The 19,077-nt window shown below is 29.3% G+C and overlaps 3 protein-coding genes across 3 annotated transcripts; 1 reads left to right on the top strand and 2 right to left on the bottom strand.

Moving 5' to 3' along the window:
- Nucleotides 1–4,629: 4,629 nt before the first annotated feature.
- On the bottom strand, nt 4,630–6,694 carry LOC115882986 (m7GpppX diphosphatase-like). The gene has a single exon (XM_030901257.1). The coding sequence runs from the start codon at nt 6,019–6,021 to the stop codon at nt 5,032–5,034; it is 990 nt and encodes a 329-aa protein (XP_030757117.1). The 5' UTR covers nt 6,022–6,694; the 3' UTR covers nt 4,630–5,031.
- A 2,341-nt stretch (nt 6,695–9,035) lies between these two features.
- On the top strand, nt 9,036–9,362 carry LOC115882958. Its single transcript, XM_030901226.1, has one exon. It carries the CDS (start codon nt 9,036–9,038, stop codon nt 9,360–9,362), a length of 327 nt encoding a protein of 108 aa, XP_030757086.1.
- Nucleotides 9,363–10,743: 1,381 nt separating this feature from the next.
- On the bottom strand, nt 10,744–17,889 carry LOC115882959 (glutathione S-transferase 1-like). Its single transcript, XM_030901228.1, has 3 exons — nt 17,749–17,889; nt 13,677–13,883; nt 10,744–11,049 (listed from the first exon to the last, which is right to left on the bottom strand). The coding sequence occupies exons 1-3, from the start codon at nt 17,887–17,889 to the stop codon at nt 10,744–10,746; spliced, it is 654 nt and encodes a 217-aa protein (XP_030757088.1).
- Nucleotides 17,890–19,077: the final 1,188 nt, after the last annotated feature.

Here is a 19,077-nt window from a genome sequence, read left to right on the forward strand (position 1 = left end):
TATATTAAGTTAAACTTCAAAATTAACAATTACTATCTGATAACAATTACTTAATAAGGTAAAACCAAAAAGCCCCAAAATTTCTTTTTTTTTTAATTTTTGCTTGTTCTAAAATGATTAATCCCGTTTACATTTAACCAAATTTCCATACCGTTTTAGAGAAAATTGAAAAAAACTAAATAATTTTTTGCTTTAACATTTTAAAACAGCAAAAAAATTGACGTTAACTAAATTCTATTAATAACAATCTATCAAAGAATGAAAACAAATTTATTACCATAGAAACGTGTTTTGATTTTTAGGCCTTTTATTAAAAAATCTACCACATTTTCACGTTTTTTTCAATTTTCTCTAAAACGGTACGAAAATTTGGAAAAGTATAAACGGAATTCATATTAGAACAAGCAAAATTTTTTGTGAAGAATGCATTTTTCTCAAAATGTCAATAATAAAAAAGTTTTTCCTCTTTTAGAGACAATCCGGGGACATACTCTATATTTTTAGACTTTACACCGATTTTAAGATATATACGCTGCCATGTTTATGTTTCAATATTTCACAATCTTTCATGCTATCTAATTACAATTTATAATTAGATAGTAAATATTTTTTACTGTCTAATTACAAATAATGATGAGAATGAGTGGCTACCACACAGTCAATTACCAGTATATAATTTTAAATAATTATCATTTTAATATGACTAATCAAAAAAAAGTAAACAGCCAAAGCAAGTAAAAATAGAAAGATAAAATGATCGCCATTATAGAAGTCGTATATATTTACACATGTATACAGTATTTCTTTCAGATATAATTTATTAAGTATAGTCTAGTCAAGTTATATTTCTTGGGGGAAGGTTTTGGTTTGGTTTGGTCATCATATCAGAACTACCTGACTTATTTTGTTCTTTATGTTTTTTGGGGCGCCTGCGCCGCCGCTCCGCACAGTGATGCCGAAAACGCGAAAAGTGGCAAAATATAATTTCTCAACTTACTACTACGTTTTTTAAAATTATATTTGTTATATGTGGTTTTCTAAGTATATAAGTGATGTTTTGAATTCAGAAAATTGAATTATGTGTACAGAGTGGACTTAAATTGGCTGTAAAAAATAAAAATGGTTTTTAAAAAATTTACTCATATTATTTTGTCTTTAATAGCATATTAATTTAATACTCTATTCTTTGTAAAGTTTAAAAAATCAAAAAAGTTTGTTTAAACACAGGACATAAATATACAGGGTTTTATTTTCAGCCCCTTACAATATAATTATCATTTCGTTTTTAATATAATTAATCTTTTTTTCAGAACTAGTTACCAATAAGTATTACTTAAATTGTAACGAAAATTTATTTTCGTTGTGCTTGCCTTCGGATTATTTTACTTTTAAACGAGGTTTTTACAGTTTGCAATTTTACTCGCATTGACACTTGGCCCTCGGGTACCATACTTTTTCCCCGTTGGATGTTGTGCGTCGGATAAAATATATTTTTTTATCGTTCTTTAATAATTCTCAATGGTACTTAGCAAAGTTGAACTTATTATTTGGATTTTAATATGTTTTGTTCAACGATTATAAATTAAGTTGCTCTTTTCATGGATCGTACCATCCATCACGAGAATCCATGGAGTACCAAATTACACCAAATGGTACGGTGTACAAAATATTGCAGACTGTAAAACACCGTAGATTGTTTTAGGCAATTCATAATACAATAGTTGCAATTTTTGGTTGCCTATCTACTGTTTGAGATTCATTTGTTTATTTTTTAACAGAGGTTAAGTGAATTTTCCTTGTTATCAGTGCTAATTGATTAAGATGCAATTGTTTCCTTCATTTTTTAAGGTATGTAAGGAGTCGTTAAGTATTATTTTTATTAGTAGTTGAAATTTTATCGAGAATTAGTTTAACAACGCATGACTATTTTTAATTCGATCTGATATGTCAAGATTTTCGGGAGAAGGGGTATGGTTAATATAAAACTAAAAATTTTAAAATTTTGCCTTCTTCTCTTCTCATCTCTGCTCTGGGCATTTGGCCATTATTCCAATCTGTTTGAGATTTTTTATTTTTTTTTTCTTCAAGACTGCACGCTGAAGGTACGATTTTAGATAATTTTACTACGGTTCTATTTAACAATTTATTTCAGCAATTATTTCATTACTTAATATATTTTCTAAACGTAGGTAACTACCTATTGTTTTTTTATTTTTGTTTTTTACATAGCTACAGTTTTTTTTCATAAGAGCACGTGCTTAGACTTATCGTAAGATAGTTACTCTACTATCTTTCGAGTTATATATAACTAATTATTGTCTTATTTTTTCTACCTATATATAATATACGGAGACGCCACAACGTGGAACAGGAACACAGACAGGTGTTCGATACAGAGTCAGGCTGTCCGAGAGAACCAACTGCTGCAGGAGTACGATCAGGAAGATCCCAGGAAAAGCAGGCCTTTGGTAAGTAAAGCTTTTATAATTTCATTATTAACGACTATAGTCATCTTTGAAAAAACTTTACTTGCCAGAGGGTGGCTTCTCCATACCTGGACCCTGTGGTGGTTATTTTTCTCGTTTGACTCCTCGACAGATAAGATTTTTCTAATTTTTTTCTCGCCTTATCTGTCAATTAATTTCTTATTAATAATATTTTTTTTTTATAATTTAAATCATCGTCTCTTCGTATTGCATTTTTTTTGGATTTTGTTTTTTAGCACGTGCAAAGCAATAAATAATTGTCTGATGGAACCACGGTTTTTTTATCCAATTTTTATTATAAAATCGTACCTGTAGTGTGGTAGTGGTCTTGATATTTTTTTTTATTAAATTGATTTTACATTTTTTAGAGAGAGAGACAGAGAGAGAGAGGTATACATTTTATCTTTGCCTAGTTTTTTAAAATAATTTGGACAATACTCAATTCTAATTTCATTTAAGCTGTTATAGCCAGATTTCAAAATTTATTATTAAAATTTTATTAAATTTAATTATTAATATTAAATTTTCAGTTTGATAGTAGAATTTTGTCAATTACTTACTTATTCATTTTTTACTGGTTGTTTTTTGAGAAGACTAACAACTTATTGGTTAAATACCAATTTGTTTTGTATTTTAAAATTGATCAATTTTAATGTTAATTTTAAAGTTAATTTTAAGTTGATTTTTAGTAGTAGTTAATTAGATTTAATTTAAATATTGTTAAGGTAAATAACTATACCTTTGATTTAAATTTTGATTGACTCTCATTGTACATTTTATTGGCAACCACAGACAGTCGACTTGGTACTGTAGAACACTACCACATAACTGGGTACTTAACCATTATTTGGAATAGCATACTGCTGTTTATTATCTTCTAGGAAGATACGAGAACTGACCCTCCCCATAAGTAGCTCACGCACTGAGACTGGTGGAGTCTCACAAGCTCTCAAGATTAGCCAGACAATCACGCTACCCACCAGCGGATGAGTGCAGCGAAGAGGGCGAGGCCTTTCTCCCAATCAACTGAAGCAGAACCATATATCTAAGTATCCCAGTTAATTACCTAATTACTTCATAATATAGTCAAGACTGTCACAGCCAGCCAATTGTACTATAGTGAGAAATTGTTAAGTAAATATAAGTTAGTTTTAAAAAAAATAATATCTTGTTTTATTTAATTCCAAAGCATACTTCTAAATTCATCAACATCTAGAATTTTGTGGGTTATACACTTTTTTTTTTTTTTTTTTTTTTTTTTTGTAATAAGTTGTATTTATTTTTTTATACAAAAAAATTAAAATGAGAAAAAAATATATTTTTTCAACCTAATGAGTTGTATTTATTTATATTTATACAAAAAAAAAAAAATTAAAATGAGAAAAAAATATTTTTTTATTTATTTTGTAACAATAAAGAAATACACTATTCTTTTGTTTTATACAAAACTTCTTTAACTAAAGAAAAAATATCGTAAAATCTAAAAACACAGTGACCTTAAAAACATTTTTTTTTTGGTTTCAACAACATTAAATAAGAAATAGAAAAATCGTTTGTTTTCGAAAACTCTACAGGAAAAATTTTGTTATACTTGTATAAATGCTGTAGCACTTCAAGCATCATAGGTTTTGAAATTTCTAGAATATCTACGTTTACCTCTGATTTCCACTGCAAGAGGATTGCATAATCTGAATTTTCGACGAATTTAAACAGAACTTTGGCAACAGATAAAAAATGTACACTACCTCCTTCGTATAGTGCTAGATTCAATTCTTTTTCCAAAATCCAAATAAGCAAGTGATTAGATTTTGTGTCCGAAATAGTATATTTTAAAATTGTCTTTACAGAATTGAACAAATTATTTTGTAAAACACCCTTAATAGATATAAAAACATCCTGTAATGGATCCGTTTGAATTTTGCCATTTTTACTTAGAAAATACATGGTATTTAGCCAGAATTTTAAAGTATTTTGTTTATAAATTACGCCCAACCATGCTAAACAAAATTTACATACAACTACATTATCTTTTTTTCTCTAATATTTTGAATATTTTCTTTACATAGATGTATAAAACAATTTGAATAAAAATGTCAGATTTATTTGGTTCTATGGTAAAAATTTATTTGTATTCTATGGTAATGGTAAGACTCTTTCAAAAGTTATTACATTATTATTTAAATTATTTTCACAACTCTTACATTTGACCATATAATTGAGATTTTTTTCAAAAAAATATCTATTTTTCAAAACAATACTGGAAGAAGAACCATTTTTTTGAAGGACCTCAGATTTAAAACTACCCCTATCAGAAGAATTGGTAAAAAAACTACAAGATATATTATTTTCTGAAATTTTTAAAGATGATAAAGTTGAAGGAATAGCTTTAAATCTCTTAAAATCTACCAAAAAAATGTTGTTTTCTTTTTTAATTTCAAAATTATCCTCAAACAAATTTACTTTAAAATTTCCTGAATAGTTTTTAGCAAGTTTAATAAAAAGATTGGCGCTTTGCAACTTAGGTCGATACTCTATAAATCCTGACTCAATCATCCTGTTTTTTCTCTTGTTTCTTTAAAATACCTTCCTTACTTAGTTTCAAGAATAATTTATCATTTTCTCGAACAACATAGGGTATAGTGGCTTTTTTATAATAGTCAGGGACCAATTTTATATTGTTTATCACTGTAGTAAGCATATGAGCTCTTTCTGCCAGTATACCTGGAGCTTCATGTTTGAGGTAGGTAAAATGTACATGAAGATGATAAAAAGAGGGTTGATAATGGAAATAAATCCTCAACTGTGAACTATCTAGTCCGTATTTTGACTCAATAGCATTAATTCCTTTTTCCTTTATATTTTCAAGCAATGGGATATGTTCAGCACTTAAATCTCGAACAGACTTAATATCTCTATTGTTACATATAGCCAGGAAGTATAAAGTATCAATTTCACCATTCCATTTCAGATCAGGTACCATAACAAAGCCATTTATTGGGTCTGGATCTTCGACAAGGATTCTGTCTGATTCAGAAACGTGCTCCAAAATATTGTAAACCCATGTTAGATCAAATTTTTCTTCTAGGAGATGGGGCAACACAAACTTGTTATAGATATCCGGTGTCTCATCCACCATGTACGTATTCTGAGACGAATATTTAATAATGTGCTTCTCTGTAGCAGGATGAATAATAGTTGTTTTAATACTATTTAGCTCGACAACAGGGAAATATTTATAATTTCCGTAGATATCGTTGTGAAAAACTTTCTCTAGCTGGCCGTTATCCGTAAAATTCGATAAACCATCTGCGGAGAACGCGGTCTTTTCTAAAATAACAACGGCTTCTCCCACTTTCGATTCGAAGTTTCCTCTTAAACTGACCGTTTTTCTGTTTGTGTTGTTATGTAAAACGCTCGAGATTTTAAAGTCTGATAAGTCTTTTATATTTTCGTGAAGAGTTTCTCCATTCGTTGTATCTAATTTTAATTTCTTTGCTGGAATCACTTCCGAATTCTCAATCGTCACACTAGCCATGGATACAATAGTCGATTTCTCCGATTTTTAAAATTTAAAAAATTTTAAAATTTTTAGTTTTATATTAACCATACCCCTTCTCCCGAAAATCTTGACATATCAGATCGAATTAAAAATAGTCATGCGTTGTTAAACTAATTCTCGATAAAATTTCAACTACTAATAAAAATAATACTTAACGACTCCTTACATACCTTAAAAATGAAGGAAACAATTGCATCTTAATCAATTAGCACTGATAACAAGGAAAATTCACTTAACCTCTGTTAAAAATAAACAAATGAATCTCAAACAGTAGATAGGCAACCAAAAATTGCAACTATTGTATTATGAATTGCCTAAAACAATCTACGGTGTTTTACAGTCTGCAATATTTTGTACACCGTACCATTTGGTGTAATTTGGTACTCCATGGATTCTCGTGATGGATGGTACGATCCATGAAAAGAGCAACTTAATTTATAATCGTTGAACAAAACATATTAAAATCCAAATAATAAGTTCAACTTTGCTAAGTACCATTGAGAATTATTAAAGAACGATAAAAAAATATATTTTATCCGACGCACAACATCCAACGGGGAAAAAGTATGGTACCCGAGGGCCAAGTGTCATTGCGAGTAAAATTGCAAACTGTAAAAACCTCGTTTAAAAGTAAAATAATCCGAAGGCAAGCACAACGAAAATAAATTTTCGTTACAAAATTCAACTAAAAAAATATATTTATATTCATATCCATGAGAAAAAAAAAGAAACTAAATACATCTGTATATTTATGTAGTTACCTATTAATGAAAGTAACACCAAAACATCTAAAAGACTGGAACGCTCCTTTCGCATTAGATGTAAACAATTATTGTTCACTTACAACCATTTAATTTTAGTTATATTTTTAAATGTTCTATAATTTAAAAATATCTGTAATTAGCTGTGGTAAAAATATTATACTTAGTTTATAATTAGAACTTAGTTATAAGAATTTAATACGCAAGAAAAAAAAATTAAAATTATCCTAAAGCTTCTAGATAAGATGGATTTAGCAAATGGATAAAAAAAGTAATTTAATCTATAATAAGTTTTAGAGCTTCAGGATGCTGTTCTATTTTACTTGACAGAAGAAGTCTTGGTGATCTCTTACTATATCCGAGAAAATTAGTCGAAGGTGCATGACATTGTCGATAAAAGTTGTTAACTGATTGACGATGCATCATAGACACATTGATACGTCTTTGTAGTTTATATTAACAATAAATATTCAATATTAATGAAATTTCTAATAATATTAAATTTAATGTCATATAAGCATAAAACGAATAAAAACTTAGGATTAACTGGGAAAAGCTAGTTAAAATTACACATTAAAAATTATTTTTAAATTTGAATATCTTGGTATATCGAAAATTAAATTGAATTAGAGAAAATATATTAGCAGTTTACTTTCTAAAACTAATTAAAAATAACCAACAGATATATTTTACAACACCTAAGAAACACCCAGTAATATACTGTCATATGTAATTTATTTTGGGAAACAAAATCATAGTTTTCGGGAGAGTTAGGCAACCAAAAGGGTATTTTGTTGGTCATGAAATTTCGTAGTTATGAAGAAAAAAGGCTAATAAGTAACCTACATCATATTTTTTGAAGCAATTTGGAGCATTCTTAATTACATCAAGGTCTTTATTAAATTTTTTTATGGTACCAGGGAACTCAAAATTAGAATTACCATGAGGGAAAACAGTTGAAAACAAACTTTCTCAGAGTAGGTACCATCAGTTTTTAACTAATTTATCACCAACGTTAAACGCAGTAATTTTCAGGGATCAGGGATTAATAATGGACCAGTTTTTATTTAAAAATTATTGGGAACATCTGCATCACTGTGCGCCGGCGCCGATTCGAAACTGATGTTTGCTAACAAAATTTCACGCTTATAACTCCAAAAGATCTATTTTTTTCAGAAATAATACCTCTATACAACGTAAAAATAGACAAAGTTCCCTAAAAATTCAGTTCTTTATATTATTTCCTCAGAAAATCCGATTAGGCTCTAGCGCTGTTTCAAGATAATTTAAGTAAGCTCACATACTTAAATTATCGCTTCAAAATTGATATTTCTCATTGAAAACACCGGATGTATACAAATTGTATATCTATATACAGGGTGTCCCAGACTGAACGTGCATTAGAAGTTTCTAGAGAACTACATCTAGCTCGGATATTTCTTGCACATCATAGTTTCACAACCAGATGTATCGATCAAAAATATTTTCAATATGGCGGCACTTCCGGAAATACCGGAAGTTGACAAAAACTTTCTTATTTTAAATGGGTGCCCCCATTTTTTATTACATACTTAAATTCTCTGTAAAATTTTATGAATTTTGATTTTAAACACTCTATATCTAACATTGACCGTTTATGAGAAAAAAAAAATTTAAAATTTTTGAACGAAAAAAACTGTCTGTCAAAAATATGGGTATAGCCTAAACGTCAAATTTAGTGATTACCACAGCCACTGTGCCATAAAAAGAAAACATGTGGCTATCTATTTCAAAAATTAAATTGTTCGAATGCATGGCCACAGCTGTCATAGAATTGAGCGATTAAAAAATTATCATAAAACATTTTTTTTTAAATAAGAACCCACTTTTTTATTTCACTAGTGAAAAGGTTTTTTAATTCGTTACTTTTTGATTATACATGTTCCTATACCTAAAATAAATGGTTTTTAAGTTATTTAAGATTTAGTTTTAAAGGGTATATTTTTTTTTAACCAGTAGCCTAAGCCTTTAAACGTCACGCGATGTAAAACTATATCTGGCCATGTCATATTGCCACTAGCTATCACCACAGACAACCTAAAGTTTAAGTTAGATTGTGCTATCACTAAAATACGAGATATATTTTTATAAATACCTACACTTTATAAAGTTTTACCAGGAGTATTTTTAATACAGTGTGAAGTTTGGACCTTAAAAGCTGAACAAAAGCGAGCTTTGAATGCACTCGAAATGGACTATTTGAGACGCAGTGCGGGAGTATCTAAACTGGACAGAGTTAGGAACGTGGAAATCAGAGCCAAAATGGATGCCACACAGACAATAGTGGATAGAGTCGAACAGAGGGGCCTTAAGTGGTTTGGACACTTGCTACGCATGGAACACCAAAGATGGACCTACCGTATCTACAGCTGGTCACCTCCTGGAAAAAGGAAACGAGGACGGCCTAGAAGATCCTGGAATGAGGCCATCAGAAGGGCAATGGAGGACCGTAACTTGGAAGAGGAAGATGTTCTTGATCGTAACAGGTGGCGGTTAGGCGTGGGGATGCGACGTTAGTTGCGACAACCCTGGAGTATATATATATTTATAATACTATACGAAATTCAAATAATTAGTTTTTTCTTCTTCTTCCTTCTTCATACTTGGCGAATTGCCTGTTTGGTTTCGTCGTCTCTACCGGTCAGTTTGACATTTGAAATTCAAATAATTAGTTTTTTGACAGAAGGAAATAAATTGTCTGATGGTTTGACACTTAATGTCAAAGGAAGCTAGATAAAATCAAGAAAAAATTACGCTTTAAAACTAAATCTTAAATAACTTAAAAAACATTTATTTTAGGTATAGGAACATGTATAATCAAAAAGTAACGAATTAAAAAACCTTTTCACTAGTGAAATAAAAAAAGTGGGTTTCCATTTAAAAAAAATGATTTATGATAATTTTTTAATCGTTCAATTCGATGATAGCTACGGCCAATACTATATGACATTCGAACATTTTAATTTTTTAAATAGATAGCCACATGTCTTCTCTTTATGTCTCAGTGGCTGTGGTAATCGCTAAATTTCACGTTTAGTCTATACAAATTTTTTTGACGGCGGTTGTTTTCCTCCAAAAATATTTTTTTTTCTCTCAAAAACGGTTAATGTTAGATATAGAGTGTTTGAGATCAAAATTCAATTTCAAAAAAAAATGGGGGTACCCATTTAAAATAAGAAAGTTGCTGTCAACTTCCGGTATTTCCGGAAGTGCCGCCATATTGAAAATATTTTTAATCGACAGATCTCGTTGTGAAACAGTAATTTGCAAAAAATCTCCGATCTAGATATTATGGTTCTCTAGAAACTTCTAATGCACGCTCAGCCTGGGACACCCTGTATATATATATATATATATATATATACACATATATATATATATATATATATATATATATATATATATATATATATATATATATATATATATATATATATATATATATATATATATATATATATATCAACAATAGGTCGTAAAGTTTGGTACATTAATTTTAAATCGGCTATATTAAAATCACTTATAATTAATTTTAATCTATTTTTTAGCTTTAAGTGATATCAGGATATTATCGGTGAAAATAAAATACTAGATATACTTAAACATTTTATTATTACTCGCATCTTTTACTTACGTTTATACTTATTTATATATAGTGTGTTGATATTGCGTTAATTGATTGTAAATTCCAAAAATTATTCTTTATATATTATTATACAAAGCACGCTTAATAAATTTTTCATTACATTTTATTTTCAAAACGCTTTCAACATTATTGTAGTTAACTTACTGGATAAATGCGATATTTCACGACAATAATATTAAAACTTTGAAAAACTGAAAAAAATTGATCATACATATTAAAATAATAAGAAGGTAAATTATTAACTCGAGAAATTTAGGCTTTCAATAACGCTTCGAAAAAGTTTTGCGAAATGGCCAAACCTTCTTTATTTGCCTCGTAGTATGGCAATTTTTGAAATCTTTCTATGTACGCTTTGACGTTAGGAAAGTCCGAGTAAGGAACCATAGCATTTGCGGATGTCACAGTAGCTACGATACTGAAATCGGCAATGGTTGGCATATTCCCAGCAATATAATCCGTCTTGTTCTCGACAAATATTCTCTCCAAAAAACCAATGGCTTCCTTAAGTTCGTCGAGTTTCTCCTGGGTCGGTTTTAGGCCTTTCAAAAAAAGGGGTCTCTGTAAGAAAAAAATAATATTTAACTTTAAACGAATTCAATCCATTAATTCATTTTTAATTCCATAAAACTAAATATACCGGGTGCGTCTCAAAAGTGGCCCACCCCTTATAACTTTTTTATTTTTTCAGATAAGAAAATGAGATTTGGTATGTTCGTATATGACATAAATTAGAATTGATTGACGTATTCAATTATTTTTGGTCACTTCCTGTTTTACCGGAAATGCCTAGAACTTTTAATTTTTAAATGGCACCATCGGTTCTTTTTTTACTTTATTCTATAGAGTATGAAATTCTGAATAGAATGACATATCATGCATCAATTTTTGACATTCTCGCTTAATAAAAAATCGTATTTTAAATTTCAATCTAGAGTGCCATGGCTATGTTAAAAAACTAATTCTTAATCGAGGAGCCTTGGAAAAATAGATTTGATCGTTTAATAATTTTAGTGTCTTGTCCTGGCCGGTTAAAAGATTCCCAAATCATATATTCTTAATCATATGTCAATTTTTTAAAATGGAACGAGGGTGGCTCATTAGTATATTGGGAAAAAGCATTTTTTACGAATAATTTGATATCACACACTTAGTATTTTGAGTCAAATTTTTGTTATGAACCGCATGTTATAATTTCAAATAAACCATATGCGAAAATGTCAAAAGTTGACATATGATATATCATTCTATTCAGAGTATTATTTTCTATCGAAAATAGTAAAAAAATACCGAGGGTGTCATTTAAAAATAAAAAGTTGTAGTGATTTCCGCTGAAATGCGAAGTGACCGAAAACAATTGAATACGTCAATCAATTCTAATTTATATAATATACTAACATACCAAATCTAGTTTTTTTAACAGAAAAAAATAAAAAAATTATAGGGGTGAGCCACTTTTGAGACGCATCTGGTAGAGAGTGGTCCGAATTATATTCGGGAAATTTCGGCAGCATATTCTACCGCTAGAAACAAGTAAAAACGTTCGTAGGTAGGTATAAATTTATGTCCTAAAATGTTTCGTATATACAGGGTGGCGCCTTCCATTCGACGCGGAGGCTCCAAGGAGAACGGTAGTTTATATCGAAATTAAATTTTGGGAGCATATGTACGTTAATTGAAAGCATTTTATAAAAATATATAGTTATATAGGGTGTTCCCAAAAAAAGTTACATCAAAGTTGTGTTTTTTGTAATGGAACACCCTATATATTAATTGATTTTCGAATTCTAGGAAAAAATAAAGGTGAGTTTTATTAAAGAAGCATGTGTTTAAAATGTAAGAATTTTGACACATTGCACATTTTGTGAAAATGAACAGCAAGTTTTAAATTTCAATAACACCTACTTAAATTTTACTTTACCCTGTATAGCCTAATATTTAATTACAATAATCATTGTTTGTTAAACCAAATTAAAATATAGTTTAACAAACAATGGTTGACCATATATGGATTGACTTCTAAATATAAAGGGTGAGTGAAAGAATAAAGTCGATCCATTGATTATTTCATTTGCTTTGGGAATTAAGAAAGAATGGTAATTAGAAGGTTTAATGTAAGCTAACTTTACTATTAATTTTAAGCATATAATACTGAATAATTCTCTTGATTATGTTTAATATACAGGGTGGTCCGAACTGTATACCGGAAACTTCGGAAGCATGTTCTGCAGATAAAACTAAGTAAAAATGTTCGTATAAATAAATGTATCTTGTAAATGGTTAGTTTTGGAGATACAGGGTGTAGAAGTTTCATTTTTATTTCGATTTTTTCCAAATAATTTCTGAACCATATCTGAATAAAAATTGGTGCCTGGGAGATTTTTGACATGAGCAATTTGATTTTGATATCAATAAGACTCCTATTTGTAGGAGGTACCACCTACATGTGTTTTAACTGTTTTGAAGAGTAATAAAAATATCTCTTGGTAAAAATCGCTACGAGCAATCGTTTTTAAGATATTTAGAATGGAAATATTTAATATAGGTTATTATTGACAAAAAATAAACATGTTGTATAGACAGTTATTTAACTGAAATTATAAATTTGGGAACTTTTTATTTTTTTAAATTAATCATAAATTTTTCTTCGAAAAAATGATGATAAAAAAGCTTCTGTCGAATTTTTGACACAAAAACATTTCAAATTTATGTTTTCAGTCTAATAACTATTTAGTCAACATATTTAATTTATGACAGTGATGACAGCTATTGATAATTCCGATTCCAAATAACTCGAGAACTATTAATCGTATCGATTTTCACCAAGATACCTTTTTTACGTAGAAAATGTCGTAAATATCTAATTTTAGAAATATTTGTTAAAAAATATTTGTTAATAGTGTCATTGTTAGTGCTTATATTACTCTGTGAATTACTGTAATAATTTTTTAATAAACATTTGAATAAGAATTTCAATTCGATCGCAGAAAAATGTTGTGTGCAACATGTGCTCAAAGTATATTTGTTACCCTCAGCATGATTACAACTTACGCGTCGTCCAACAAATATGTCCTTACAATAGGTATACTTTTTTCTGTATGTATAAATCAAAAAAATTGTGGCGAGACGGTCCGTATATATAATTCCATAAGATGATATTATTTAGAAAATATATGAATATTATTTACCGAAATAGCTAATATTCTGACGAATAAAATACTGGAATCCAAATGTAGTCTGTGGTCGATGGTAGCTCTTAATTTATAGTCGTTTTTGGGGTATAGCGAGTCATCTTTACCATACTTTGCCACCAAGTATCCTATGATGGCATGGCTGTCAGGCACGACAAATCCGTCATCGTCTTCCAAAACAGGAATGGTATGTTGAGGATTTTTCTAAACAGAAAAAAACAAGAATATAGGAATATTAATATACAGGGTCCGGCAATCTGGCACAGGGTGCGTCGGACATCTGTAGCTCCTAGAATAAAAAAACTTGAGAATTCTGTTTAAGTGCAATACTAAAATATGTACAATGGATGATTTTTTTTAATGGAACACCCTGTATATTATTGCATTTTTGTCTTCCTTTCAGATCAATTTACGTAATCCTAAGATGTGACTAAATATATTTCGATAGTTTCAGAGATATTAACAGATAAATAAAAAATATATATTTTTCAGCCTTTCTTAAAATAAATATTAAAAATACAAGCCAAACCAAAACTGTCCTGAAATCAAAACTATATTAAGTATTTACTTTAGATAGTTCGTGCTTACTTTTCTATAAATATCTTAATCTTAAATCGTACAGGGTGTTCAAAGTTCTACGCCATTTCTACGCCAAATTTTCTAAAATATAAAATAATTTTTCTTGTTTTTTTTAATGGAACACCCTGTAAAAAATTGACATTTTATGCATTTAGAGTATTTCAAAATTTTTAACGGTTTCGCAGATACTCGCGGTATTATTTCATATGGCTTTCAACGGTAAAATACGAGAGAAAAATCATTGGGTCTGGAAAAAAAAATATACAGGGCGTTTATATTTTAGAAAGTTTGGCGTAGAATTTTGAACATCCTGTGTGATTTAAGATTACATTATTTATGGCAAAGTAATTAAGTAAGTAATTAGTTTAATTAATACCTCATATAGTTTTGATTTCAGGACTGTTTTTGTATTTTTAATAATCTTTTTAAGAAAGGCTGAAACTGCATATTTTTTATTTATTTATTAATATCTCTTAAACTATCGAAATATACCTATCTATTCATATCTTAGGATTATGTAAAGTGATCTGAAAGGAAGCCAAAAATTAAATAATATACAGGGTGTTCATTTAAAAAGGATTAACCCGACCCACTCACACTTTTTTGAGCCACCCTGTAGAAGTTAAAATATTTTCCTGAAATACATCCTAGTATATACTTTACCTTTGCACTTAGTCAAAATTCCCAAGGTTTTTATTCTAGAAGCTACAGATGCCCGACGCACTGTTGCCGGACCGTGTATAGGGTATATGGGGCATATAGGTATATGGTGAGATGTGGATTTTTATAATTTATAAAAAAAGTATTTAAAGACTTTGGAAATTGTACCTAATAGTAAAAAATATAGGTATACATATGCAAAAATATGTTAATTAGTGGATGCAAATTAATGAATAAATATTTGCTGCTTTATTCTGAAGAAAAAAGTTATGTCCGCTTTTTTACTGTCAGCTAGACTTGTTTTTATCAAATGCTATTTATTTATTGTTGTGTTGCTAAAAAACAAGTTTTTGGTCTTTGAATACGTTAAATTAAAATTAGCATTTTCTTCTCTTTTTATATTTTGAATGTGTTATTATTTAAATTAGCATTAGCTTCTATTTGGGAAATTAATAATAACTGCTAGTTCTTTTTATTAATTTACTTTTAGAGAGCGTATAAGAAAATAAATAAAGTACAAAAATTATATACAGGGTATTCCATTAAAAAAAACATAAGTTTGGGTCATATTTCAAGAATGACAGCTCCCAGCGAAAATCTAGTTACGCCACTGAGTTCTACGGGAAAACTTTTTGGGACACAGTTTAAGTCGAAAAATGCAATATTTTTAAATTCTCTCCGTATTTCAGAAACCAAGAGGGCTAGGACAAATCTGTGTAGCATCTTCAATTCAGAAAAAGAGTAGTACAGTGATGTGACAACTGCATCTTAGGATCTCTAGTAATACTAGACGAAAATGGGACACCCTGTACGATTTAAAATAGCAAGAGATCTTTTAATTTAACATAGTAAAAAATGTTTTGAGCATTTTTTGAAAAAGTTATAATCATATAATCGAAAAAACAAACAGCGCCAAGGGCGGCTGGGAAATAACAATCGATGATAATTTTGGCGAGATTAATCTCTAGATGTCTTTTTCTAAAAATTGACATAAGACTTGTCAAAAAGTAACACTAATTATAGAAAAATTGAAAAGGGATAGAACGTTTCCAGACACACAAATCTATTTCCAAAAATTATTTTTTTTTGAATTTTAAACTACACCATTTAAAAATAAATTTTACTCCATATAAAAATACATTATAACCTTTTTAATGCCAATTCGCAGTAAGCGTCATTAAAAAATACAGAAGAGTACAGGACAAGAAAATACCATCTAGGGCTTGACCTGCTAGCCTTGTGATAGCGCGGTTAGCCGCCTATCTAATGAGTACTACGTTGCTGATTCGAGTCCAGCTCCCTCTGTGTGATGTCTTTGTGTTTATCTGAGTTAAAATAGTTTTAAAATAGTTTAAGTTTAATTAATATAGAAACGCTGATAAATAATTATTGTAACGCTCAATAATTAATAAGCGGATTGAATGCCGAAAGGCAAGTGATCATTAACGAGACAAAAAGGGCTTGACTTCGCCAAAATTATAATCTATTGTCGTTTTCCTACCGTCTTTGATATCATTTTTTATTTAATTGTATGGTATTTTATATTTAAATAGTTATATAAGAACATAATTTATTTTTAATTATTAATATACTCTCGCCGCGCCGCCGCCGCCGCGCCGGCACGAAAAACGGGCAACTTAAAATATTCATGTATTTTAATGTTTTGTATATTGAGTTCTAGTGGACCGATTTTGATGATTTTTTTAAGCAATTTGTAGCTAAATTATTTGACTTTTTAGTACTTCTTCCTAAATTAAAAATGAAAGCTGCCATCTGTAAATTATACGAGGGAAAACAAAATATTCATATTGTGGTAAAATTTTCAAACACCCTGTGGAGTACATCAACAAAGCAAGGAATTTAAAAATCATTTTATCGTCTAGGTGTATCTTCTTTCGATAGTTTGTTTTTTGATTCATCTCATTAGCTTTATTTTTTTTGGAAATCGCTTTTGAATAAGACACTAACATTTTTTCGTATTTTTTACATTAAACCATGCCTTTGATTTTGGTTCAAGTCAACGGATCTATAAAATAGTTCTTATTATTTATGTAATGTCTTTGAAAAATCATATTATTATTGTCTCTTCGGCAGTTACTCTAGCAGATATGGTTTTTTCAAAATTTAATCTCTACCATGATACTTCAGAACTTAAAGCCATCTCTACTAAAGTAAACATTAGTAAACAATAATAATATGACTTTTCAATGATAGTGACATTACAAAAACAATAAACACTATTTTAAAGTGTGTTGATAAGAACCCAAAATCAATGCTAAAATTGCTGTAAATCATTACTGACTTATTCAAAAGCATATATCTCCAATAAAAATAAAGCTCTTCAGATGAATCAAAAAACAAACTAATGAGAAAAGACGTACCTAGATGACAGAATGATTTATAAATTCCTTGCTTTGTTAACATATTATACAGGGCGTTTCAAACTTTTACCAAAATATCAACATTTTGTTTCATCTCGTATACTTGACAGATGGAAACCTTCATTTTTAAATGAGAAAGAGATACTAAAAAGTCAAATAATTTCGCTACAAATTTCTTAAAAAACCAAAATCGGCCCACTAGAACAAAATATATTAAACTTTAAAATACATAAAAATCCTGAGGTGCCCGTTTTTCATTCCGGTGAGTGTATGTTTATTATGTATAAAGAATAACAAAAGCTTCAAAGAAATCTGTCTTGAATATTAAATGGATAAAATTAATGGTCAAAATTAATTCATTGTTTACCGAGTTTATTTGTTTTGGTTTTTGAATAATAATCTTCTTAAAATAATTCTGCGTAAGGTATCTACAAAGTTATACTACCTACCTTACGAAATTCTTCAGAGAGATGCTCTGCATTCATTATATCTATTTCCACTAATTCTATCTGAAGATCTATAGCTTTAGCACACATCAGCACAGCTCTGACTGGGGGACTAGCCTTAATACCGTACAGTTTGGGAGCCATATTAAGAAATATTTCTATTAATTATTAATTAAATAATTTAAGTTAATTAATTAAGTAGAAACTTGATCTATCTACGACGGCAAGTAACTGAATAATGGAACTATGGAGACGGTACACCGCACATGTAGACAAGAATCAAATAAAAAATATACTGAAACATTTGACTGAAGCAGGGAACTAAATACCTAATCAATTAATGTAGATAAGCCATCAACCGGATAAACTAAAATAGCCCAGTCACTTTAGAATAAATTCAAGGAAAATTTAAACAAATCGAGACTTGTTATTATAAATTAATTTTTTATGGGAAGGGTTTGCTATCTTCAACTTTTTGTGTAATTTGAACCCTGCTGAAGCAATTTCAATACTGAATTAAAAAAAAAACAAATTTGCAGCCAGAGCTGCAACAAGCCAGTACATATAAGAATAAAACCACATAAAATAAAACGATTTATTTTCAGAATAACCACAAGCAATAAAAAAATATACGCATCTTGATACGCATCAAGAACATAAGATGTACTTTTCATATTACTACTTTTTATGAAACTAAAGATGGTACACACAGATGTCTTATAATTTATTTAAGAATTTTTCAAAGAATTTTCCACGGAGAATTCAGTGGCGTAACTCAGTGGCGGCTCATGACTCGTGTGACTGGGTAGGCGACAAAATTTTAGTTGCGTCTATTTGCCCCCCCCCCCTAAATTTACATAATACCCTAACCCAGTTTGTAAGTATATGTTATCTCTGGGTTAAAAACATAGCTCAAGAATATACAATAATGTACAAGTATATGTTTTTTTTATCTATTACTATGGAGTACATCATAGAATTATATTTTATTTTTATTAACGCAAATAATTGAGACATACCAGTACCTATCTGCAAACCTTATTTCTAAATGTATAACAATGTTATCTAATATTTCATAAAATAACATTTATTAGCATATCGAATTGAATTAGCACACTGAGACTTTTCTGTAATATCTGTTGTATCGTCTTCTTTCATTGAATAAAATAACGCGCTCTTTTATTTCGGATTCTTTTATTTCTGTGGCGTGTTCTGAAATACAACCGGTTATATCATTTTGAATAACGTTTCAAATTTGTTTTAAACGTTTTTTGAATTTTCATATAAAGGTTTTAAATGCTATGTATAAGAATCCGATGAAATATCCCCTTA

Source organism: Sitophilus oryzae, unplaced genomic scaffold, assembly GCF_002938485.1.
Source record: "Sitophilus oryzae breed Bouriz unplaced genomic scaffold, Soryzae_2.0 scaffold_1801_pilon_pilon, whole genome shotgun sequence".
NCBI lineage: Eukaryota > Metazoa > Arthropoda > Insecta > Coleoptera > Curculionidae > Sitophilus > Sitophilus oryzae.

Bases quoted from the DNA above. Each gene is read 5' to 3' on its own strand.
- LOC115882986 (XM_030901257.1), bottom strand. From the start codon at position 6,021: ATGGCTAGTGTGACGATTGAGAATTCGGAAGTGATTCCAGCAAAGAAA.
- LOC115882958 (XM_030901226.1), top strand. From the start codon at position 9,036: ATGGACTATTTGAGACGCAGTGCGGGAGTATCTAAACTGGACAGAGTT.
- LOC115882959 (XM_030901228.1), bottom strand. From the start codon at position 17,889: ATGGCTCCCAAACTGTACGGTATTAAGGCTAGTCCCCCAGTCAGAGCT. The intron at 13,884-17,748 runs GTAGGTAGTATA...TTTTCTGTTTAG, and splicing joins TCTCTGAAGAATTTCGTAAG to AAAAATCCTCAACATACCAT. The intron at 11,050-13,676 runs GTAAATAATATT...TTTTTCTTACAG, and splicing joins TCAGAATATTAGCTATTTCG to AGACCCCTTTTTTTGAAAGG.